Source organism: Oryx dammah, unplaced genomic scaffold (genome assembly GCF_014754425.2).
Source record: "Oryx dammah isolate SB20612 unplaced genomic scaffold, SCBI_Odam_1.1 HiC_scaffold_17, whole genome shotgun sequence".
Classification (NCBI taxonomy): domain Eukaryota; kingdom Metazoa; phylum Chordata; class Mammalia; order Artiodactyla; family Bovidae; genus Oryx; species Oryx dammah.
The window spans coordinates 49,922,887-49,947,179 of NW_024070201.1; the positions used below are offsets into that span (position 1 = coordinate 49,922,887).

Genomic DNA, 24,293 nt, shown 5'->3' on the forward strand with positions numbered 1-24,293 from the left:
AAATGTGTTCTCCTCCTCAGACTATTGCTTCTCAAAGCCAGAGACTTCTCAAAGTCTCCCTCCTCTGACTTCAGATTTACCCAGACTGAGGCTGAGTCTTTCCCCTCAGACTGGAGACCCGCCCACCCGCGGGCTATGTGTTCTCCTGCCCTTCTCCTCCAACCTCAGGGAGGGGCGGTGCACCGCCCTGTCTCATCCAGCTCCTACACTGTCCTCCCTTCCCTGGAACCTGCAGGCCCCGATTTGGTGCCTCCACTAGTCCTGAGGTGGTTGTGGGCAGGGCAGGGCCCATATCATATTCACGGAGCTGGCGGGCATCTGACAAGATTGGCCTGAAATCCTGAGGAGGTCATTCAATCTGGCCACCCAATGATTTGTCACCAGGGAGCTTTGTGGGACTTGGGCTGGGGCGGGACCTGGGCTGTGGATGTGGGTAAGCCTCTCTGGATGGGGATCATGGGGAGGTGGAGTATTCCTCAGAGACTGACCATTTCTCAGCCCCCAGATTTCCCTGCCAAGAGCCCTCCCCATTTGGGGGCTACCTGCAGCGCTCCTCTCTGCTGGGGTATCCCCCACTCATGCTGGCCATCCAGTGATTCAGGTCTAGACCCCAGTCCCCACCGCGCTGTGTCTGTCTCCCCAACTGCCTTCTCACTGCATTTGAGGCCCCTTCACTTGGTCCCACCCACCTCTCTCCCCTATTCTATGGGCGTCTCAGCCTCAGCCAGAGTAAGATGCTCATCATTCTGAGAAAACCTCAGGCTCTTTCACACCTTCATGCTTTTGCTCACACTGTTCGCTCTGCCTAGAATACCTTTCCCACCGTCCCCGCTCTGTGACCTAAAAATAAACATTGAGTCTTGAAGCCAGTCTTGAACTCTGACTGTATCACCCCTTGTCCAATGAAGAGCCTGGTACAGGGGAGATGTCTGCAAAGTGTTTGCTAAAGTCTTAAATGTACCTCTTCCCCTGCCACCAGCCTCATTGCACTCCCAGATGAAGGGATGTTCTCAGGGCTGCTTCTCTACAGTGCCTGCTCTGAGCTGAGCACCACCTTGGCTCCTGCAATTATTCAGCACTTACTCCCTGAAAGATGTGGAACCTAGAGATGACCTTGTCTCTGCTCTGAGCCTCAAGGCTGTCACCCAGTCCCCATCTCATTTCCCTTCTGATATTTCCTCTCCTCCAGGTCCAAGACCATCTCAGAACCCAGGCCGGCAGCCAGAGGCCACAACCCTTGCTGGACTTCCCACTCTGCACTCTCCCTCACCAAAGGCCTACCCAAGGCCATCCAGCCAGCACAGGGTCAGACACACTAGGGATTCAATGTGTGCTTACTGAATGGCACAAATACTCCCACACCAGGATGCTCACCAGTTCCCCATGACACAGACCCCCGTCCTCCCTGCCTCAGTTAGTCCTGCCTTGTTCCTGTCTTCATTTCCCCAGGCCTCCATGCTGGCAGGTCCTTCTACTCAGACCTGACTCCCAGATCTCTGCTCCACCCCTGCAGACACTGTCCTTGGGCTTCTGACCTCTCTAGTCCCAACATCTCCAGTCTCCACTTCCTGCAGGAGCTCTGATGCCTCAAACCCAGCTTGCCAATTTGGGCCCCAGGGGCCAAGCATCTTGTCAGCATCTCTCTGCATCCTGGAATCAGAATGCAACCCCTCACCTGCCCACTACTCCCTACTGCTGGGCATGCTGGACCAACTGTGGCAGCATTCACATCCTAAATATGCCCCCAGGACAGATGTGGCTAATCACAGCACTGTTTCTCACTAAACTAATACAATGCTTCAGGCAGCAATTAATGAGTTGGTGTAGGACATGAAATCTGTGATACCACTTCTATACCCCAAATCTGACCTCAGTTCTTGAGACATACTTCCTGACTAAGCCTGTGTACCTAGCTCTTGTCCTGTCCACCCTTCTGTTTCACATGATTCTTACAGCTGCCTTATCAATGCCTCTGAAGAGCCTCAGCTTAGCCCCACCCTCATGCCTATTCCCTTGAGCCACTGTCCACAACGTCAGTGATGCTCTGTGGGTCCCAAAGAGTTCACCCATCCTAGAGCACATCACTCCTCCATCAGTTACCAGCAGAAATGCTAATACAGGGATGGCAAGTCGGGGGAAGGCCAGTACCAAAACATGGATAATCCAAACTGTAGGAAGTGGAAACGAGAAGGGAACTTGTTTGGACCTCAGCATGATTTTACAAAGCCCAACGGAGCAGCAATAAGGGTCTATTGCTTCCATAATCTCAATCTCTTGCACAGACAAACCATTCAGCCCACCACTGCTAGAACAGTATCCCCTGCCCAGTACCCTTCCTACACTGTTACCCGAGTCAAGCCCTGCCCAGCCTCTCAGCTCCATCTCCTGACCCACATCCCTCCACCCAGACTCACAAGTCTCCTCCGAGCTTGTTGAAGGCGCAGGCCAAGGCCACGACCTGGTCAGTGGCCCGGCTGATGACAGGGACACAGAGCATGGCCTGCACCTCACAGCCCAGCATGCTTTGCAGCTGTTGCACATCCTCCTGCAAAGGAGAAGCAAGAGGGGAGGCAAATCAGGGCAGGGAAGGAAGAACATGCTTCCCTCCCCCGCCCTCCACCACACTCTGCAACAGGAGGGTCTGAAGGGATCAGGCAGGGTGGGAAGTGCTATGACACAGGGTGGGCTAGGAGAAAGTTCCAGGGTCTTGTCTCCCCTGTTCCTAGGTTGCCCAGGCCCAGAGAACCTGGCCCTGGGGACTGGGCAGAGGGCTCTCCCCTGTATCCTCCCCTGGTCCAGCCAGGCCATGGCTTACAGAGGTGAGATCTTTCAGCTGGATGGACTTCTTGTCTTCCACCACTTGGCCCAGGCGTCCTGTGGTCAACTGAGGGAGTGAGGAGAGCCAGTCAGGGCCCAACTCTTCCCAAGATCAGGCCATGTGAGACCTCTCGCCTCATCAAGTCTGGAAGTTTCAACTACCTCTTCAGTCAGTCCAAATCGTGGATGGAGTCAACATTGAGGAATGGGGGTGGGGAGTGGGGAGAGTAGGCTCTTGACCAGAATCCCCTATGAAGGACTTAAGGGTCTTCCCTAACTAGGAGAGAAAAAAGCAGAATCCAAGGATTCTCACTGATCCTAATGGATTCTAAGAGAGCCAAGCCCAGAGATACTCCAACAGAAGTGACCTGGCCCCAGGTAAACCTTTCTGTAGATTGTGAGTGATTTCTCCTAAGGGATCCTGATCATGAGAGGTTGTGATCTCTCATAACATTTCTAAGTAGATCTGAAGGTCCAGATAATTCCATCAGATTCCAAGAGATTCTAGTAGATTCTAGTCTCACTGGGCAGATCCCAGGAATGCCTGGTCCGCTTTAACTGCTTCTTCAGACCCCAAAACAGGGGACAGACGTAGAACTCACCGGAAAGCTTATCTCTTCCTCCAGTATTTTATCTCCAATGACCTGATGGGCAGAACGACGTAGACTGGTTAAAGGACAGACAAGGTTTTTCCTCTCAGAGACCCAGGTCCCTCGCCTTGCCCCACAGTGGCTCTGGGCCCTCACCTTGCAGGAGAGCTGGAGATTGTCCTCGGATACCAGTAGGAGGCAGCAGCGGGATGCCTGGGTCTCCTGTTGCAGCTGAGAGGGAGGGACACAGCAAGGGGCTGACCTCGCATCTGGTAGATCCCCACTCCCCACCCTCTGCCTTTCTGAGGATCCGCAGGTAGGTGGAGAAGAGAGGAGGGTCAGGACATCTGAATCTGTACTGAGATGGAGGGCTCAAGAGGACTTCCGTCCCGGGAGGAACAGTGGGAGGGGCACAGGGACTCACATATTGGAGGACTTTGAGCTGCAGGGAAGAGGCGTCCAGGTCGTAGAGCTCCCCTGCGATGGCGGGGCAGGAGTCAGACAGAGGGCCCCCAGATTTCCTCCAAGGGCTTGCGCCCTCCAATTCCAACTCCCACCCGGTTCAGGATCTCCTCTTCAGCTGCGGCCCCAGCCAGCCCCGCGCCGCGCCCCAGCGTAGGCCCCGCCCACCCACGGCCCTTCCCACCCGTGGATCCGCCTTCACAGGTTCGCGCCCCGCCCCTCCCCGCCGCGGCCAGGTCCTCACCGCAAAGCTGCAGGATCTTTCGGTCTTGGTCTGTGTACGCGACCCCACCCTTCTGGTCTCCTACTGCCTCCTCCGGAGGATTCTGGGTCGCTTCAGGGGCCGCGCTGCATTCGCGCTGCTGCAAGGCCTGCACCCTTTTCAGGGCCACCAGGGTCTGGGGCGGGCGGAGCGGTCAGCAAGCCACACACCCCACCTTTATCGCCCTCGCCACCGTGGGACCTCTAGCCTTGGTTTGAGCCGTTTCCTCTGCCTGCGGTGCCATGGCCCCCCACCTCCACACTCCCGTGGGCTCCCTCTTTCCCCGAAGAGTCCTTCGGTCCATGATCAGATAAATACTGGGTTTGTCTCCACCCCTAGTCCCCAGACTCTTCCAAGGCAAGAACAGGGTCAGATTGCTCTGTCTCTAGAACCCCTGGGGAGTCGTTGTTGAGTTCTTGTTAAAGTCACAAAATCACAATCTCAAGGAAGAGCCTGAGTATCATTATGTAGATATTCCTTCTTCAGTTCAGTTGAGTCGCTCAGTCGTGTCCAACTCTTCCCGACCGCATGGACCACAGCACGCCAGGCCTCCCTGTCCATCACCAACTCCCAGAGTTTACTCAAACTTATGTCCATTGAGTCGGTGATGCCATCCAACCATCTCATCCTCTGTCCCCTTCTCCTCCTGCCTTCAATTGTTCCCTGCATCAGGGTCTTTTCAAATGAGTCAGGTGGCAAAGTATTTGACTTGCCTTATATCACTAGTACCCTAAGTAGGTCAGTGCTATCCTTATCCTGATTCTCAGATGTAAAACTGAGGCTCAGAGAGCTTAAGTGACTTGCTCAAGGTCACACAGCCCAAAAGTGCAGCCCTAGAACCCATCTCTGTCCATCTCTCTGGCCAGATCATCTTCCCATCAGTTGTGATGAGGGTCTTCAGCAGCCCCCATCCTACCCCAGCCCTACCCCCACTTACATGCTTCTCCACGGCTTGCAGGCTCCACTCCTCATTGTCACTCAGCTGACCACAGTGCACCTGGAGGAGAGGGAGAGGGGAACCAGCTGTGACCTCCCCTGCCTCTTGTCTCTACCACAGCGCCCTCCCTAGGCTTGGCACACACCTGTCCCCACCAACACATACACACTCCAGTCTGTGGCCTCAATGACAAGTCCATCCTCTGACCAAGCAGATGGCTGGGAAATCCCCTCCTCCAGAAAGCTTTCAAGGGCTAATCCAAAGAAGTGGAACTTTTCTGATCTCTGACTTTTCAGCCACTGTCCCATCTATAGCACAAGCCAGGTATATAGTGAGGGACAGGGGGTGACCTTGGACCCCCTCTCCATCTCTCAGTCTATGGAGCTTTTCAGGCCCTGATGATAGAATCAGTATTATTAACTTCAGCCTCCCAGCTCCATCCTTTCTGAGTTAGGATTTGAGCCAACCCTAAGTCTGGGATAGGGGAAGAAGTCCACCATTTACAATACATCTGTTGTGCCTAAACAACTCGGGAGAATGGATGGATAAATTAAGAAATGAGTGAATGGAGTGACAATGTACTTTGCCTTGCATGTGATTCTCACCAGCCTGTAAGTCAAGCTTCCATCTTTCAGACGAAGGCCCAGAAAGGTTGAGTGACTTGCCCCAGGTCACAGAGCAGAAAGTGGCAGAGTTGGGACAGCACTGCCCATTCCCTCCCCTTCTCTGCCCACATCTTCCCCTCTCCAGATCCATCTTCATCACCCACCCCTTGTCCTGTCCCTCTCCAACTTCTCTGTGTCAGCCACCTGGAGTCCCCTCCGCCCATCTTTCATGCTCTGTGAAGTCTCTTCTCCCACCTCCGCTTGGGTGCTTGGTGAAGAAAATGGTGGGGGCGGTGGTTTGTACTGCAGGCCCTGACAGCAAAGCTCCCCACCTGCGTCACCAGCTTCCGGGCACCTACTCAGAGCTGCTCACCACCTGCGGGACTTCCCACAGTGCTTTCACTGGGGTCCCCTCCTTCATCCTCCCCACCCTCCACTCAGCAGCCCCTGCCTGCCTGCCTCTGTTCTAGGTCCCCTGCCAGGAGCAGATGGAGAGGAGGAGACCAGCAGGTTCTCAGGAAGCTCACAGCCTGGCTTGGGGGTATGGAGGAGAGCGATATGATGGAGGGGAGTATAGAACTTCATACCTGGGGAAGAAGAGGGCAGACTGAGTGGGTGGGAACTTAAAGGCTGTGGGAGCTCAGAGTGGGAGAGCACCTGGGGAGCTTCCAAAACTGGCAATGAAGTCTGGGAAGACAAGCAGAGCCCGGAAAGGATGCTGCAGGCAGGAGGCTGTCCTTACAGTGCTGGGTAGTAGGCGGTACGGGAAGCTGAGGACCCAGGCAGGGGTGCCATCCGTGGTACAGGGGGAGAGCAAGGCTAAGGAATTGGACTTTAGCTTGGTTGTACTGGGGATTCAGGGCAGACTTTAGCATCTGCAGACCACAGTCTACAAGGCAGGGAGAACTGGACGGAGCAAGACTGGAGGCAGGAAGACCCGGAAGGGCCTGGGCCACCAAGGATGGTGTGGAAGGTTAGGCTCCAGATGAGGCTCCACCTATGATTCCCATAAGACAGGCTGTTGGAAGGGCTGGGAGCATGGCTCATTTGCATATGGTTTACAGAAACATGCTGGCATTTTCCTATTAGTAGATGGGGGAGGACATCCTTCTTGTTCCTGCCACCTGGATTCATGTCTCAGACAAGGGGAAGGTTGGGACCCCTCTAGTGCTGTGGGGTTGGCAAAACAGCCTGGTCCCAGGACAGAGCTGGGAGGGTGAACGAGCCTCAGAGTGCTGGAGGGAAGGAAGGAATCACGGAATCCTCTCCACCTGCTGGGCTTGCCCCCCACTGCATGCCTCCTGGGCTGCCTCAGCCCATCCCAGCAAGCACGTGCACAAACACAGGGCACACTTTCATGGAGACCCTCAGTGCCCCCCAACACACACACACACACACACTCACTGTCCCATAGAGATATCAGGCATGTGCATACCTGCACACACACACAGTGCAGTCAAAGACATCCACACACTCACAGTGACTACCATCCACACGTGCACATTCATATCTGTACACAGGATACTTGAGTTCACATACGGGAGAGCCATGCACACGCTTCTGCCCATCCCTGCCCCCTCACGTTAAGCAAACATAATCAGCAGCGCATACACACACACACACACACACACACACACACACACACACACACGGCTCCTTGCCCACCAACAGAATGCACAATTGTACCTACTCTTGATAACTAGGGGGCGGATCTATGACCCAGTGGGAGCTCTCAGGAGTGGGGACCGGGGCGGCAGAGAAGGTTGAAAGCCCAGCAAAGGCCCACCCCTTCACCAAGTTCAACAGAACTAAAGGACACCCCTTCCCCCAAGTAAGGAACTGGTACAGCTGGCACAGCTCAGGGAAAGAGTGGGCACAAATCATACATCAAATGCCAGAGACCAAAGGCTCCCCACTCCTCAATGGGACTTATTATCCCAGAATCGAAGAACAGAGCCAAAGACTCTGCAAAGAATCTGCAATCAAGTCACCCGAGCTGCGAGCTGCAGGAGCCCAGAGCTCTGTGCAGGACAGCATGTCCCTCAGAGAGCCCTCTGCTGACCCCCTCTCTATCAGGCCCCAGTATTCCTTGCAGGGCTCCCAGGTTTCCTTGCTGTCACTTGCCATTATTTGCAGTTCTCTCTGTTTTGCTCACTTGTTTAATGTCCAGTGCCCTCACCCCTCCAGACAGTATGGTCTGTGAAGGCAGGGCCCATCTGGTCTGTCTTGGTCACTGCTGCTATGTTCGCATAGCACAGTGCCTGGCGGTGCTCAGGAAATATGCCTTCAGTTGATGGATGGGAGAGTGGATGGATGGAGGGATGATGAATACAAGAGCAGAGACCCAGAGAGGGGAATGGGGCTTGTTAAGGAAGGAGCTGGTGAGTCAGCCCTCCCAAGTGATCTGCCCTGGGTACTCCCTTTACCCTCTAGAACCTTAGTCCTTGGGATCTGGCAACAGCGGGGAGGTGTGGGGATGTCTGTGCTGCCTCTCAGAGGATGTGAGACCCCGTGGCCCCAGGAGCATAGGAAAGGGAGGGGCATGGGGCAGCCCGACAGGATCAGCCAGACAGGATGTGTCAGACCTGTATGCTCTGGGGAGGGGGTGTCCCGGAGAAGAACATTTCCACTTGAGTAGGAAGGGCCAGGCTTGAAGGAGAGGAAGATTGCAAATAATCCAAATACTTTTCAAGAGCTCCTCACTGCCCAGGGTGTTTGAGGAGGTAAGCAGACAGTAGTCAGGAACTCCTGGCAGCCACAGGTAGCATCTTGCTCACCAGCACGCACCCAACTCCTCAGCCTTGCTGTATCACACTCTTCCCCTCCCCACACTCCACCACCCTGACTCAGCTCATGCTGGTCCTAGAATATCCTATCCTTCTTCTCTGCCTGTTCCCCTCTCCCTAGGTCCCAAAGTCCCACTCAAATACTGTCTCCACTGTGAGGCACCCCTTGGTGCTCCAGCATTATTTCATTTGGCCAGTGGTGATATGAGGGTGGCCCTGCCTTCCCCAGAACTGAGCTTCCAGAAGGCAGGAATGAGTCCACCTCTTCTCTCTGCCTCAGCACCTGTCCTGGGGCAGGCAGGGCCCGGAGCAGAATTTTGCTTGGGTGCCATAAATTTAAGTGATCTGACCAATCCCCGTTGCCAACACACAGAGCCTTTCCTACCCCCAGGAGAGGGCTGAAGCCTGAACTCCTGGTCAGACATGAGCCATGGTGAACAGCGGTCACAGCAATCATCCTTCTTCCCGTCCACAAGACAACAACCTTCCAAGCATCTTGCCATTGCAGGAGCTGCTTCCTTACTGGCCCAGCCGTCACAGCCCCTGACACAGGAAGTCCTTCTAGGAACTTGGCACCCCAGACCCCTTTCCCTCAACAGGCGGGCGACCAAGCCATCACCTCCCATGCCCCACCTCTGCACAGTGTGCCTAACCCAGGTCCTCCTCCAAGCTACCAGCTCTGGGACTGATGGGGACCAGAGGAGGGAGGCAAGCGGCGCTGAGAGCTGGGTGCCAACGGCAGATCCGCTCCCTGCGGGAACAGGAGCTGGGGGTGGCGGAGCAGCTTGCGGGAGAAACCAAGGGGGCCGCCTCCCCCTCCACCAGGCAGATGGGGCTCCGAGGAGACCAAGCCAAGTGTCCCTTCCTTCCTCTCCTCTCCCCGTGGCCGCCCCCCGCGCCCACCGCGCTCCCCCGCCAGCAGCTCGGGAAAGGTCAGGCGCCTCGGAAACCTTTAATTTCGTTTTAATGAGCTCAGGAGGAGTCCCCGGGCTGGCGCTCCGAGACCGGCTCATTTATCTGTCCGCGCCCTTTACCGAGGCGGTGGTCCCCTCCGCGGAAGTCGATCCCTAATAACCGCGATTTGAGGGCGCTAATCCTTCGGTTCTTAGGCCTGGACACAGATTTTGAGGGTGCACTTCCTCACGGACCCTCAAAACCTGTGTCCAGTCCTAAGAGATTGGAGGAAACACAGAGCCCGGACCCCGCAAAGCTCGCCCCAACCCCACAGGGGGAGCCGAAAGCGGGGAGCTCCGCGAGGGGGCAGCAGAGAGCAGGAGGGGCCCTGGCTCTGGGTGCCGGCCCAACTCCCTCCACCCAGCAGCGTCCCTCCTTCCAGCGGAGGCCCGCCTCCCCTCCAGTCACCCGCCGTTGCTTGGCGTCTGTCCCAGCCTCGGATGTGGGTCTGGCTGGGGCTGGATGCCTTCCCAGGCAGCCCTGCTTCGGGGGCCTCCTCTCCTCAAGCCTCCCAGCTCCAGTCGCTCCCATCTCTGACTGGCATTCCCACATTTCTCGGTCCGGTCGGTGGTGTCTGCCCATCCCTCCTCAGTGTCACTTGGTCCTTTCCCACCTGGCTGCATGCATGGCCTCTTGGGACAGTGTCCCCAACCCGTCTTGAAGGATGTCTTGGTCAGGGCTGTGTCAAGGCTCCATAAGGTAAGAGTCCAGATGGGGCTCACACATCCCTCCACAAGTTGCTGATGGGCAGGCAGCTTCATCCTGCCCATTCAAGGTGGGGCAGAGGGCTCCTCCCAGACTCCTCCCGCGTTTCCCCCATCTCCACCCCAACTTGCTGTTCAACACACACACACACACACACACACACACACACACACATCAGTGGGGCTCCGTCCAGTGCACCCTCCCTTGCTCCCTCCCCTATTCTCTTCCCCATCCCACCCACAACTGCTCTTACCAAGATGACAGCTGCCACAGCCCCGGCCTCCTTGTCCACCAGCGGTATGACCAGCACTGAGGGGGAGAGGGCAATGAGGTGGTCCCGTGGGGCCAGTGAGGCTCAGAGGTACTGAGCCAGGACCCAGGGAGGGAGACAAAGACACAGACAGGGAGAGGCTGGGACGGAGACACAGAGAGACCCAGAGACCCGGAGAGACAGAAAGATGGGTCCTGAGGCAGTGACAAAAATGACCGCAGCGACGACCCCTGCACAGAAGGAAGCCCCCGCTCTCGGCACCTTTCTCATGATCCTCCCAGCAACCCTGGGATGGAGGGAGGCAGGTTAAGGCTGAGCACCCCTATTTTACAGATTGGGAAACTGAGGTCCAGAAAGGGGAAGTGACTTGCCCAAGATCACACAGCAAGTCAGGTCTCCTGACTCCCAGTCTTGTGCACTTTCCACATCGAGACAGAGGACAGAGACCTAGAGAGACTGAGACACGAAGCAGAGAGACATGCGGACCGGGGGCATGGAGAGGAGAAGAAAGATAACAGAGAGTGACAGAGAGCATGACAACTACAGCCCATCTAACCACCAGCACAAGCAACACCCCCTCAAGGTAGGTTCTGTTGTTCCCATTTTACAGACCAGGAAATTGAGGCTTAGAGAGGTTAGTAGCACAATAGGGAGAGAATTAGATGGCGGGTTTGCTAGAAACACAGAGCAAGAGAAAGAAGGAGACAGAGATGGAGACAGGGATAGAAGACAGATATGGTCTGGGGAGCAGGGGCCACAGTCCCTCCCTGCCCCTGCCCTTGCCCGGCTCCCAGCCCTTACCTTGGGTGTCAGGAGCCAGTGGAGCCACCAGCCTTGCCAAGGGCTTCCCAGGCAGGTCTGAGGGGCCCAGTCCATTGCAGCCCAGCCGCTTCCGGGAGATCACAGCCTCTCTGAAAAGAGGATACGATTCTACCTCTCAGTCTCTGGGCTTCCCAGGTGGTGCTAATGGTAAAGAATTCGCCTGCCAAGCAGGGAACACAAGAGATGAGGGTTCAATCCCTAGGTCGGGAAGATCCCATGGAGAAGGCCCTGCAACCCACTCCAGTATTCTTGCCTGGAGAATCCCATGGACAGAGGAGCCTGGAGGGCTATGGTCCAGGGTTGCAAAGCGTCGGACACTACTGAAGCGACTTAGCACACATACTCAGTCTCTGGGTCAAAGAGGAACAGGCCCCAGCCTGGGGACACACAGTGGGCTGGACCCTGCACATCTGTGAGAATCTGGACAAGCTGAGCTGCTGCACGGTGGATATGACGAAGGCAAAAATCAGAGTCTCATGAGAAAAGGGAACCCTCCTGCACTGTTGGTAGGAATATAAATTGATACAGCCACTATGGAAGACAGTATGGAGATTCCTTAAAAAACTACAAATAAAACTACCATATGACCCGCAATCCTACTCCTAGGCATATACCCTGAGGAAACTGAAAAGACATATGTACCCCAATGTTCACTGCAGTACTATTTACAACAGCTAGAACATGGAAGCAACCTAGATGTCCATCGACAGATGAAGGAACAAAAAAGTTGTGGTTCATATTCACAATGGGAATATTACTCAGCCATAAAAAGGAAGAGATTTGAGTCAGTTCTAATGAGGCAGATGAAAGTAGAGCCTATTATACAGAGTGAAGTAAATCAGAAAGAGAAAGATAAATATCATATACTAACACATATATATGGAATCTAGAAAGATGGTAGTGAAGAATTCATTTGCAGGGCAGCAATGGAGAAACAGACATAGAGGACAGACTTATGGACATGGGGAGAGGGGAGGAGAGGGTGAGACATATGCAGAGAGTAACATGGAAACTTACAATACTATATGTAAAACAGATAGCCAATGGGAATTTGTTGTATGTTTCAGGAAACTCAAACAGAGGCTCTGTATCAACCTAGAGGGGTGGGGTGGGGAGGGAGATGGGGAGGAGGTTCAAGAGGGAGGGGACATATGTATACCTATGGCTGATTCATATTGAGGTTTGGCAGAAAACAACAAAATTCTGTAAAGCAATTATCCTTCAATTAAAAAATAAATAAATTAAAAAAAAATCAGAGTCTCAGACCCTGACTCTGCCCTCCCCATGCAGAGGAGCAAGCAGCTACAGTCTGGCCTCTGGTGCCTCCTGCTGGTAGATATGGGAAAGGTCCCTTCAGGGTACAGCACAAATCTCACAGAGCAAGTAAAAGCCAAGGCTCAGAGCTAGGCTGTCTGGGTTAAAGCCTGCCATAGCTACCACTTGATTTTGGGCAAGTGACCTAACCTCTCTGAGCTTTCCAGGGCGATCTGGGGTGGAGAGAGTAGAAATCGAAACATCAGAATCTTCAGAAAATCATCTGGAGCAACTTTTGCTGCTAAGCACAGGAGGGGGACTCCAGAAGTTTATTAGGCAAGGTTAAAGTGTTTGCCTCCAATGCGGGAGAACTGGGTTCGATCCCTGGGTTGGGAAGATCCCCTAGAGAAGGAAATGGTAACCCACTCCAGTATTCTTGCCTGGAGAATCCCATGGATGAAGATGCCTGGTAGGCTACAGTCCATGGGGTTGCAAAGAGTCGGACACGACTGAGCGACTTCACTTACTTACTTTATTTACTTATGTGCATATTAAAAAGAAGAGACATTACTTTGCCAACAAAGGTCTGTCTAGTCAAAGCTATGGTTTTCCAGTAGTCATGTATGGATGTGAGAGTTGGACTATAAAGAAAGCTGAGCACCGAAGAATTGATGCTTTTGAACTGTGGTTTTGGAGAAGACTCTTGAGAGTCCCTTGGACTGCAAGGAGATCCAACAAACCAATCCTAAAGGAAATCAGTCCTGAATATTCATTGGAAGGACTGATGCTAAAGCTGAAACTCCAATTCTTTGGCCACATGATGCAAAGAAATGACTCATTGGAAAAGACTCTGATGCTAGGAAAGATTGAAGGTGGGAAGAGAAGGGGACGACAGAGGATGAGATGGTTGGATGACATCACCGACTAAATGCACACAAGTTTGAATAAACTCTGGGAGTTGGTGATGGACAGGGAGGCCTGGCGTGCTGTACTCCATTGGGTTGCAAAGAGTTGGACACAACTGAGCAACTGAACTGAACTGAACTGATGTGCCCTCGAAGTCCAGTCAACTTACATAGATGAATTCCCAATGATCCCATAGATTAAATACTATTATCTTTTCCATTTTTCAGGTGGAGAAACTAGTGTGCTGAGAGGTTAAGTAACTTGTCCAAAGTCCCACAGCTAGCAAGAGGTAGAGCCTGGACTTGAACCCAGGCATTTGGCACCAGAGCCCATACTGCTAACCAGTACGCTTGAGTCTTCCTAAAGACCAGAGAGGACTGAGGCTCCAATGGGAACTGATGTGAATGTCAAGGAGGCATAGGGCATCGGTGTGATGGGGGCAGGGGCGGGAACTGAGACAGGGGAGCCTGTGGTAGGAAGAACGCGCTTCTCTCTGCCTTCCCCACACATCCCCGCCCCCAACCCAGCCTCTGGCTCTTCCTGCTTAATAAAGCACCTGAGTTTTCACCAAATGTCACTCCGTGGTGATTAACTGTCCTGGGTTCTTCATCCCTCATGCTGCCTCCACTTAACTGTGTTTGTAGGAACTGCCTGGCCTGGAGAGAAGAGATGTATGCAGGGCTGGGACTCTGATGCGTGCGTGTGGAGTCACTCATGGGAGCCCAGCAAAGGTCAGGTGAGGAAGCCAGAGGGGTAGTCTGCGAGTCCCCAGATCAGGTCACAGCAGCTAGAGAAATTAAGAACCAAAGAGGCTGAATGCCTCAGTCAGGGTTATGCAACATTCTGAATCCAACCCATTCGCTCCTGGTTCCTTGGTTCACATTCTACGATGACCACTGGTGTCTTCCACCTTCCAGCCCTCACACCTGGACCTTTAGGTTTCTGGAGGGCCGGATTCCAGTTTTGAGCTGTCCAATTGTGCCAGTCACCCCAGGAAGGAACAGGGATCTGGGGTGGCAGGAGGCAATGGCAGCCATGTTTCCGAGTGACCAAGGCGATAAAGGCTGCTGCTTGGTGGAGACAGGAACTGGCCTTGTTGACCCTCAGCCAGACCCCTTGTAGCAGACCCCACCCAATCACTTGGCCTCAGATAAGCTAGTTATAGGTCAGCCACCAGGTGGCGCTGGTCCCTGCACTGCAGGTCAGTAAGTGCTGCAGCTTCATCTCACTGACCCCTGACTCCTCTCTTCCCAACCCCCAGACTGTGGGCTGCCCTGGCTTCTCTCCTTCTACCTCCCCACTCTGCCCTCAAGCAAGGACCCTGATGAAGGAATTGCCCTGAGCTTTTCTTCTCTTCTGCACAAGACTCCCCTTCTGTGCTCATGGTCTCATGACTCTCCAGCCCCCAATCTCTTAAGCTCCAGGACTCAAAGTCCGGCTAAAGGCCTTCCCCGGGTGTCCCTGAAATAGTCAGACACTCCCCCAGTCCTGATCGGAACTTATTCTCTCCACCGCTTCCCTGGAAATAGCACAATCATCCACCGGGTCCCCTGCAGCTTATCCTCAAACTGTCCTGGGTGTCTCCCTCTTCTCACCTCCCCATCCAATGGGTGAGTCACTGCCCCTGCATCCCCACAGCTCCCCGCTGCTCTCCATTCCCAAGCCACTGCCCAGCTCAAATAGACACCTCTCTCCTAGACCTGCAGCAGCCTCTCTCCTCTCCTCCTGCCTCCTGTCGGGTCCTTTAAATCCAGCCCCCAACAGAGTCAGGGCAGATGTCCTAACTATGGGGACATTCTGCTTAAAGCCATTCCACAGAGTATTTGTTTATTCCACAGAGTCCCTCTGGGTCAGGTTTGGTACCAAGGACCGAGAGAAGAAGAGGAGTCACGGTATTGTCCAGCAAATGAAGTACAGACTCACGCCTGAGTGCAGAGATGGGAGCCCTGACGAAGGAAGGAAGAGCAGGCCCCCACTGACCTGGGTGCAGGACAGAAGTGGCATCAGAGAAGGAGGCTTCCTGGAGGAGATGCCTGAGTTGAGTCTTAGAGGACACACAGACATTATCAAGGCAGACAGGAAAGGAAGTGCAGGTGGAGGGAACTGCATGGCAAAGGCTCAGAGGAAAGAAAGAATGTGTGTCTGCTGGATGGTCCACCGGCCTGGTGGCTGCAGAGGGCCAAAACCCTGAGGAACTAGGCTTGATCCTGAGGACAGTGGGAGCCCAGGGACTTGAACAGAACAAGATGAAGGTCAGGTTCAATTTCAGGCTGATCATGCTGGCTGCTGAGTAAAACTCCCACTAGAGAGGGAGAATCTGAGAGACAGAAACTGGGTCTCACTGAGGGCCTGTAGTCTCAGAGGTCCCTGGAACAGCAAAAGGGAGGCTGGGCTGGGGCAGGTCAGCCTTGACTGGGTCCAGATCTTCCACCAGGCACTGGGCCTTCCAAGGATCTTCCACCCTCAGGAGTTCCCCCCACACCTTGGAACTTTGCTCTGTAACCCACCCTCTCCTGGCTGGCCACATCCCAGAGCCCTGGGCAGGGCTGTGCCAGCCCATGCTCACCTCAACCCACCCTGCTATGAGCCCTTTTCTGCTGCCTCACCCTTCCAGAACTGCTGACCCCCTAGAGGTTTCAAAGATGTTGGAAGTGGGTAGGGGACTCCAAGGCTGTGTCTCCTCCACCCAGTCAGGGCTGGGGCTTCATCTACTGCTCACATCCCTGCTCATGTCTGCCTGCCTGTGTGCCTGCTAAGTCACTCAGTCATGTCTGACTCTCTGAGACCCTATGGACTCTAGCCAGCCAGCCTCCTCTGTCCATGGGATTCTCCAGGCAAGAATACTGGAGTGGGTTGCTGTGCCCTCCTCCAGGGGATTTTTCTGACCCAGGGATCCAACCCGTGTCTACTGCAGCTCCTGCATCGCAGCAGGCGGATTCTTTACCGCTGAGCCACCTGGGAAGCCCCCCATCCCCCATGACGTCCCCTCAACTCAGCGCCCCCGCCCTGCCTCCTCTCCCCTCCTGACTGCCCCCTCCAACCAGGATGATGTTGGAGGGGAGGGAACGTCACAGCCCCGCGGCCAGCTGTCCAGATTGAAGGCTAATGACTCAGCCCTGGTGCCGGGGTGGTCATGGGCTGCCCCAGTGAAGATAAAGACAGATGGACACAGAGTCGGGAGAGGAACGGGCGTGGATTTTATGACGGTTCCGTCCCTTTAACAACTATTTGCTTAGCGGAGGGTAGAGGAAAAGGCTCTGTGTTGGTGGGGTCAATGGCCTGGAAAGAGCACCAGGCCCTCTTCCACTCCTCTGAGCCCCTTCTTAGGTCAGGCCCCCCTCCCCTGACGGAGCCCCCCACCTCATCTTCACTCTCATATTTCATCCCTCTTAGAGACAAATTATGATTCAGGCCAAGACCCCAACCCTCCTTTCCGTCTTCCTCCCACAGAAAGTGAGACTCCAGGGAGATGGGAACAGACTGTTCTCTGTGTCCCTTGAGATCAGTCAGAGGGACAGATGGATTCTGCAGTGAGTGGGGACCCAGTCAACTCTGAGGAAGAAATTTCTCTCAAGGTTCGGCCCCTGGGCCCCCCCCCCCAGATGGTGGCAGAGGGAGACAGCCAGCTGGGACTGGGGTGGGCGGTGTCTCCGCTTTAGTCAGAAAGGCTTTCACTGTACTCAGCAGGGAGTAATCAGAGGCTTTAAGATGGCAGGAGACACAATGAGAAGAGGACTGAAATAGGCTGATTGAGATTGAGGCGGGGCACGGAGGAGAGAGAAGGCTTCCAGGAAGCCTCTCACCCAGGCAGCCCTCCAGGATTCTCCCTCCCCAGCCCTGAAGCACCCCCACCTTGCAGCCTCAGGATTCCAAGCGGCAGCCCTCAGACGTCACGGTGCCCCAGCTTATCAGCACACAGAAGCATGGACTGAGGCTCAGGGAGACAGCAAGAGCTTGTGATGGCAGCCATGCTGTCCTGGCTCCCAGCCCAGGGCTCTTCTCGTGGACAGACCCATCCCCTAGGGAAGCTGTCAAGGCCCAGACATCTTTTTTGGAAAACTGAATCCTCCTTAGTGCTGGGGATCTATGGAGTAGGCTTCCTAGTGGCCCTCGGGCTGGGCCCTGGCAGAGAAGGGAAATGGGCTGGTCAGGGTGGAGAAGGTACAGGGAAGGACTTTGCAGGGGGAGGAGACAGCACAGCAAGCGCAAGGAGGCAGGGAACCCAGGACACACAAGAGGATGAAACGGCATCTGTGAGCCCGCGGAGGGGTGCGGGGCACCACGGGAAGGGCTGGGTAGCTGGTCGGGCCGCCTCACTCCCCCTGGCCCATCTCCACCCTGCCTCCCCATACCACCCCGGGCCCTTATCTGTCTTTATGATCCACCTTCACTTCACACCTGCTGCTGTTTGCCAGCCCTGCCGGCCCTCCAGGGTTTCCTGGAGGAGCACCCCCTCCACTGGGCATAGCCAGCACTCGGGCTCCACCTTGGGCTGGGGCTGGTGCCTGGTCTCCCGATGGTGCACCAGAGGGCCCTTCAGAGAGCCACAGAGGGCGCCTTCGGAAGGGCCCTGGAAGGGAAGTAATTTTCTCAAGGTCACCCAGTGAGTAAATGCGTTGGGACTTGGGGGTGGGGGGCAATCAGCAATCATTAAACTCCTACTGTGTGCTGGCCCTAGGCTAAGCCCTGGCATCTATGATCTCATTAAGCCCATAGGCAGGGCCCACTGTTATCTTCATTCTGTAGATGAGAAAACAGGTTTGGAAGGGGCCCCAGTGGGGCAGGGATGGGTCAGGGCTAGAATCCAGGCCTGTCTGACTCCCATTCAAGTGCCCTTGCCTCTTCCACAAACCTCTGTCTCTCAGTCCAAGCCGAGGAGGTGGGCTCACCAGACACACAGTGAGTGGCTGAGTGGGCAGAGCACAGATTTCAAAAGAGAGGACTGGCCTGAACCTTCACCCGCATACTTGCTGGTGGGACGCCCCCACCAGCCTCACTGGCTTTGTCTCCTCGGCCTCCTAGGATTTCTGAGCCTCGTGTCCCAGCAGTCTTCCCCTCTCCACTCAACTCTGGGCTAACTGCATTGGAACATTTACTTTTAATTGCTTTTTTTTTTTTAATACCTTTTCCAAAGGCATTACTGAATCTGAAGTGGCCGGAGGTGGGGCTACTGAAAGGGCTTCTGATGCTGCAGAGGATCTGAGCCCCTCAAAGATGCCTGGACCACAGCGCCCACCCCCCACTCCAGCTCACGCAGGCCCAGAAGGAGCAGTGCAGACCCTGAAAGATGCTCCCCTCTTGCCGTCTGAGTCTCCGATCCTGCATCCCTCTCTCAGGAGAGCCTTCCCAGGCTGCCTCGAGGAAACTTACTGGATCGGGTAAGCTCATATTAAATAAAGTTCTTGAGGATTAGGGGTAGGGCTCAGAGGAGAAGAGGGGACATTATAGCATTTTTTCCCTCAAGATTCTGAAGACCTCCCAGGCCTATCCTGCCATCTTACAGATGGGACACTAGAAGCCAGAGATGAGCATGGCTGCCTTAGTTCACACAGTCCTCGAGAGAAGTTGTCAAACGATGCTAAAGGGGACAGTGTCACCTACCTGCCCAGCTTGTGGGAAAATCAAATGGGAGAAAAGGAGGTGGGAAGCCTCAGACCTATTGGAGAGGCACCATCCTCTTCCATGGGGAAGTGCCAGAGGATAGAACTGCATCAAAGAAGCCAGGGTTCCATGTGCCGGGGCGGGGGGCGTCTCAGGACCACCAGCACCCCCAGTATTGGAGAGGCACCATCCCCTTCCATGGGGAAGTGCCAGAGGATAGAACCGCATCAAAGAAGCCAAGGTTCTATGTGCCGGGGCGGGGGGCATCCCAGGACCACCAGCAGCTCTTTCCATGGCCTCTGTGATAGATGTCTTGCCAACCTCAGCTACTACCTGAAAAAGCCACATCCCTGACTGCTTGACCTGTTGGAGGAGAGCGCTGCCTCCTGGTAACACCCCCCACTGGTGTCCACTCAGCCCTTACAGCTCCCAACCCAGTGCTCCCTGGGTCCATGACACCTCTGCACCACCCAGAAGGCAGTGGTCATATCCTCCTTGGCCTGCCCTCCTCTGGACCAGAGTTCCTGCCCATCCACACTTTCTCATCAGACAAGCTCCATTTCCCTTCTCTCTCCCCTGGACAGCCAGGAGCTAGGATACCGTGTCCAGACCTGGCTGTGCTTCACACCAAGTATGCGGCATTGGACACGTCTCACGACGTCTGCTCATGTGGAAAACAGGGAGGCTGAATTCAATAGGCTCAGAGGTGCCAAGGGACCAGAGGGCACTGAGCCTGTGTTCCTGAAGTCAGTGATTCCAGTGTTCTACCATAATGAAAATAAAAACAGACATTTAGCACTCATTATGGATACAGTTTTAAGGGCATTACATGTGTTAAGCATTAAATCCTCCCAAGAATCCTCCCATAATAGTACTGCTAGATGAGTACTATTATTATCGCCAGTTTACAAGCAAGAAAACCGGGGCACAGAGAGGCTAAGTCCCTGGCCCTGGATAGTAAACTGGAGCTAGGGTTTGAACCCAAGCAGCTGGGCTCCAGAACCCACAGCGGGACGTGGTCTGTGATCTCCCTGTCCTCAGAGTTGACACCACGAGGTCCTGCATTCTGTGACTCCGAGTTCTGTGATTCTGTGAGAACCTGCAGGCAGTTCTCGTAACCTGCTGGGGTTCTAGCTGACAAACTGTAGCCCTGACCTTTTGAAACTCAGGCTAAGGAGGTTGCAGTGGTTTAGAATAGCTCTCCAGGAGGAAATCTAGCAGTTGGCACTTTCCTTGTGTCATCCACTCCCCAAACACAGCACAACAGAAGACAGTGCTTCTCCCCTCTATGCTGCAGTCGGTGAGCTGGCCAGGGGACCCCAGCTGGCAGGGAGGCTGAGGTCAAGGTCAGATGGGGAGGGTGAGACCAGACCCTGTGGTCTCCCTTGATCATGTGAGAGGGCAATGGGTGGAGAGCAGCTCACCGCACTTTCCCCTCCTGGGGCAGCTCGTGGAGGGGCTCCTCACACACCAGCCGGGATTCCCCGTCCAGCAGGTAGGTGTAGACCGTCTCCTAGAACAGAAGGCACTCATGAGATCCAGAGGAAAGGTCCTCCCACCACCCACTTCCAGTCCGACACAGGTCTGGGTGCCAAGGTCGTGGGCATCTGTTTGTCCATCATTACTCCCCAGGTGATTCTAAGTGCAGCCAGGGTAGGAAAACTCCCTTGTGATCTCAGCACTTCACTCTCTCCTGGGGAGAGTCTGATGGGCTGAAGGCACAGACCACAACCTTCCAATACCCCACAACCCTGAGATATTTCCCTGCAGAGACTGCAGCCTCAACAAACAATAACTGAGCATCCACTCGGGGCCGTACTGCAGAAGAGGCTCTGAATAACCTGGAATCTTCCCTCCTACCTCAGATACACAACCAAGAAATCACACACTGTGAGCCAAGCCAGGAGGACTTCTTGGAGGGAGTGACTTTAAAGTTGTAACTGACATGGGAATTGGACATATTCAGGGAGTGGGTTGGAGATGGAGACGGTAGAGGACAGGGAATCCTGGTGTGCTGCAGTGCATGGGGTCGCAAAAGAGTTGGACACGAGTGAGCAACTGAACAACAAAAGGGAGTGGGTGAGAATGGCTTCTGGGCCAAATATTAATAATAGGTAGGTAGGTGTACAGAGTCCAAAGCATTGATGGAACCGACAGTGGCGGGGCCAGGGAGGGGGCACAGGAGGTGGGTTTGGGATCAGCGGTGCTAAGTGGGAAGGGAGTTTGGGGAGGGTTTTGTTGAGGAGAGGGACTGCTACTGGGGAAGGAGGAGCTGGTGAGCCCTGTGAGACCGGAGCTGATTTGTATTTTGGAATGACCATTCCCTGGAGTAAGATCAAAGCTCTGTTTGAAGCATATCAAGTCTGCAGCTTGTCAATCCTCCCCCTCAAGGACCCAGAGCCGTCCTTTTTGGGGAGTTGAGGGGCATGCTATTCAGTGTGCAGGATTTTTGTTCCCTGACCAGAGATTGAACCCACACCCTCGGCAGTGAAAGCACAGAGCCCCAACCACTGGACTGTCAGGAACTCCCTGCCAGAGCAGTCTTGGTTTCAGTTGCAGACCATGTCTTGGCAGAAGCAGTTGCCCTCACTGACCCACAAGAGAAAATCCACATTCCCTCCAAGCAGGACTGGCCACTCTTAGAGACCCACAGCCAACCTCTCTGCAGAGCATCTCCACTGCTGGAGTCGCATGTGATGAGGGAGACCCGGGTGCTCAGCAGAGCCTACACCCCATCGAGGAGGTACCCACGTGCCCGGCTCAGTATCCTGAGAGGCGCTGTTTTCTCAGTGGGAGAATGGAGGGCTCTCCTCTCTGCTGACTGTATCAGGGAGGGCTTCTGGAGGAGGTGACACTGAAGCTCCATGTTAAAGTAAGTAAGCATGGAGTCCTTCTCAGAAGCCATTGGCTTTCACAGCTGTGAGAGTCCACAACCCGTGAGAGTCCACAACCCCCAAGAGTCAGACACTCTTGCCCTTGGCTGTCCCCAGCCAGCCCCCACCTTCTCCCAACCCCCAGGAAATGCCCCAGTCCTGCCCCCAGAGAACCTGAGCCAAGCTCAGAAGCGGCATGGGCCAGAAATGCCAGGGCCTGAGGAGAGTGAGCGGGGCAGACACAGGAAGACCCGGGCCCCCTTGTCCCCCTGGGGGAGGGTCTAGTAGGGGAGTTCGGGGATGAAGAAATCGCTGGGAAGGAGGCCCTCATGCCTCATCTACATTCAGCCTCTTCCTATCAACCAACCTTTACACAGCCTGGGAGGGGCCTGTAGGATTTGATCCCCCAAAGAGGTTAAGAAGCTACCTAGCCCCCAGAGTCCTGCCCTGGCAGAGAGAGGGGTGGGCAGTCGGAGAGTGGGGAGCAGGCAGGCAGGCAGATCCTCACTTCACTTCCGGGTGTCCATCTGCCTCCACCCCCTCACTCGCAGCCCTCTGGGTTAAAATTAGCTGAGTTTACTGGAGAGAAGGAGGAATCATTTCAGACACATCAGTCCCATCTGCATTTGCGGCTGCCTGCCACAATGGGTGCTGATGAGGGAGCCAGGTGCCAGCAGCTCCCCTCCCTGGCGTCTCCGCACCCCTCCCTAGGGCGGAGCAGACCTGCCATCTTCCCACCCCTCTGTGGAGAGCTGAGCTCCTCCATGCAGTCAAGACAGGGCTCCCTCCCCAAAGTCAGGGCTTCCCTAGCTCGTGCAGGTCTTTGTGGTGGACCAAGACAGACATTTCCCACTGTCCCAGGGACATAGTCACCTGGACCAGAGCTGGCTTCCTGGTCCCCCGCTTGGGGGATACAAGTAATCCAGTACAAGCGCATCTATGCTGGCATCACCAGCATCCTGCCTGTGAAGACCCTCCTCCTCCCCACTCCCAGGGCAGCCTCGTGGATGCTGACCTGCCAACCTCCCCACCTCTTCTTTTCCAGATGTTTCTCCACCCCAGGCCAGATGTTGCCTCAATCCCATCTCCGGGAGGATTTATTTTGGGAGCCAACACACCACCCACTTCCTACCAATTTCACGCTCAATAAAGCTCACTCATTAGTCTTCCTCCTGGGCTCTGAACTTCCAGGAGGTTTTGAAAGGACAGAGCTGAGGAAAGCGAATGGGGATGCTTAGGTGCCAAGCCCCATTTGTTCCTGTCATGCTGTGTGACCTTGGGGGAAGTGTCCTCCCTCTCTGGGCCTTGGGTGGATCATTCATCCAGCAGATTCAGACACAGTGGGCTCTGCTGGTGGCTGGTGTCCAGGGTAGAAGAGGGAACACCCCAGGCTATGGGGACTCAGTCTAGGCATCTCCTCTTCTGGTAAGTCTCCCCTGCCTCTTAAGAGCCCCCCTCCCCAGACTGACAGTCCCCTGCTCCCTGCTATCTGGCACAACTGATACACTGCTGCTTTGTGTCTTGAGAGCCAGTTCACCCATCCTACTGCATAAGGGATGCATAGTGACCACTGGAGCTGAGTTGAGGAGTGGCCTGGGGCAACTGAAGGGGAGTACAGTCTCCTCATCCAGGCACTCCAGGCCCAGGAAACCATGCTGACCTGGTGACCAGGGGCCCAAGCAGCCACCCTTCACCTGTTCCCGGTGTGCAACTCATCTATGGTGTTGGGATGGGTCAGAGAGAAGCTTAAAGGCTTCTAGAAGACATCTTATCCAGGCTCCTGACTCTAGACAGGACACCTGAACTCAGCACATCTCTATTCATCAAGGCCAAGCCCAATCCACCACAAGGCTGGTACCAAGGAAGTTCTTCTGCATGTCTACTCTCAATCCTTCCTGTTACACATATTCCAAACCTCACGTGATTCACTAGGTCCTACCTAGTGAACCCATTAGGTTATAATCCTAAGTGAATCCATTCCATAATCTGTGATATGATCTTTCCAATTACGCTCTAATGCCCCTTCTGTCCCAGACATTCCAGAATTCCTATATCAGTTCATTCACCGGGCCTTAGTTTTAGTCCTCCTCCTCCAGGAAGCCCTCTTAAACACTCACCCAAACCCTTCACTTCCCCATTAGAGTCCTCTGGGCAGAGACCCTGCTCCTTCTTTCCTTCTCAACCCTGTCAGTTAAGAGGAGCGGAGCAAAGGCTTAAGGGGCAGGAAAGTATGGGGCAAGGCACATACCACTTTGGGAAGCACAGCTGACAGGGCCTCCTTGACAGCCTGTTGCAAGCCTGCCATGTCGATGACGGAGCCCAGGCTCAGCAAAGCATCCTGGAAGAGAGGAAAGGGCAGTGAGGGCCTTTGCCAGGCTGGCCAGGACAGCGCCCCTACCCAGGGGGCTGGGAATACAAACTCTCAGCTTAAATCGGGGCCTAAGGCTA

The 24,293-nt window shown here is 54.7% G+C and overlaps 1 protein-coding gene across 2 annotated transcripts in view; it reads right to left on the minus strand.

Moving 5' to 3' along the window:
• Positions 1-24,293, minus strand: part of PDE2A (phosphodiesterase 2A) — a 67,698-nt gene that overhangs the window by 9,990 nt on the left and 33,415 nt on the right. For both annotated transcript variants that reach the window (XM_040258768.1, XM_040258769.1), the window contains 11 exons: positions 24,094-24,183; positions 20,397-20,485; positions 11,191-11,300; positions 10,372-10,427; positions 5,069-5,128; positions 4,114-4,267; positions 3,832-3,884; positions 3,564-3,638; positions 3,420-3,461; positions 2,816-2,884; positions 2,415-2,545 (listed from right to left, as the gene is read on the minus strand). In XM_040258768.1, coding sequence (XP_040114702.1) covers positions 2,415-2,545; positions 2,816-2,884; positions 3,420-3,461; positions 3,564-3,638; positions 3,832-3,884; positions 4,114-4,267; positions 5,069-5,128; positions 10,372-10,427; positions 11,191-11,300; positions 20,397-20,485; positions 24,094-24,183 — 929 coding nt within the window. The remainder of the gene's footprint in view (positions 1-2,414; positions 2,546-2,815; positions 2,885-3,419; positions 3,462-3,563; positions 3,639-3,831; positions 3,885-4,113; positions 4,268-5,068; positions 5,129-10,371; positions 10,428-11,190; positions 11,301-20,396; positions 20,486-24,093; positions 24,184-24,293) is intronic.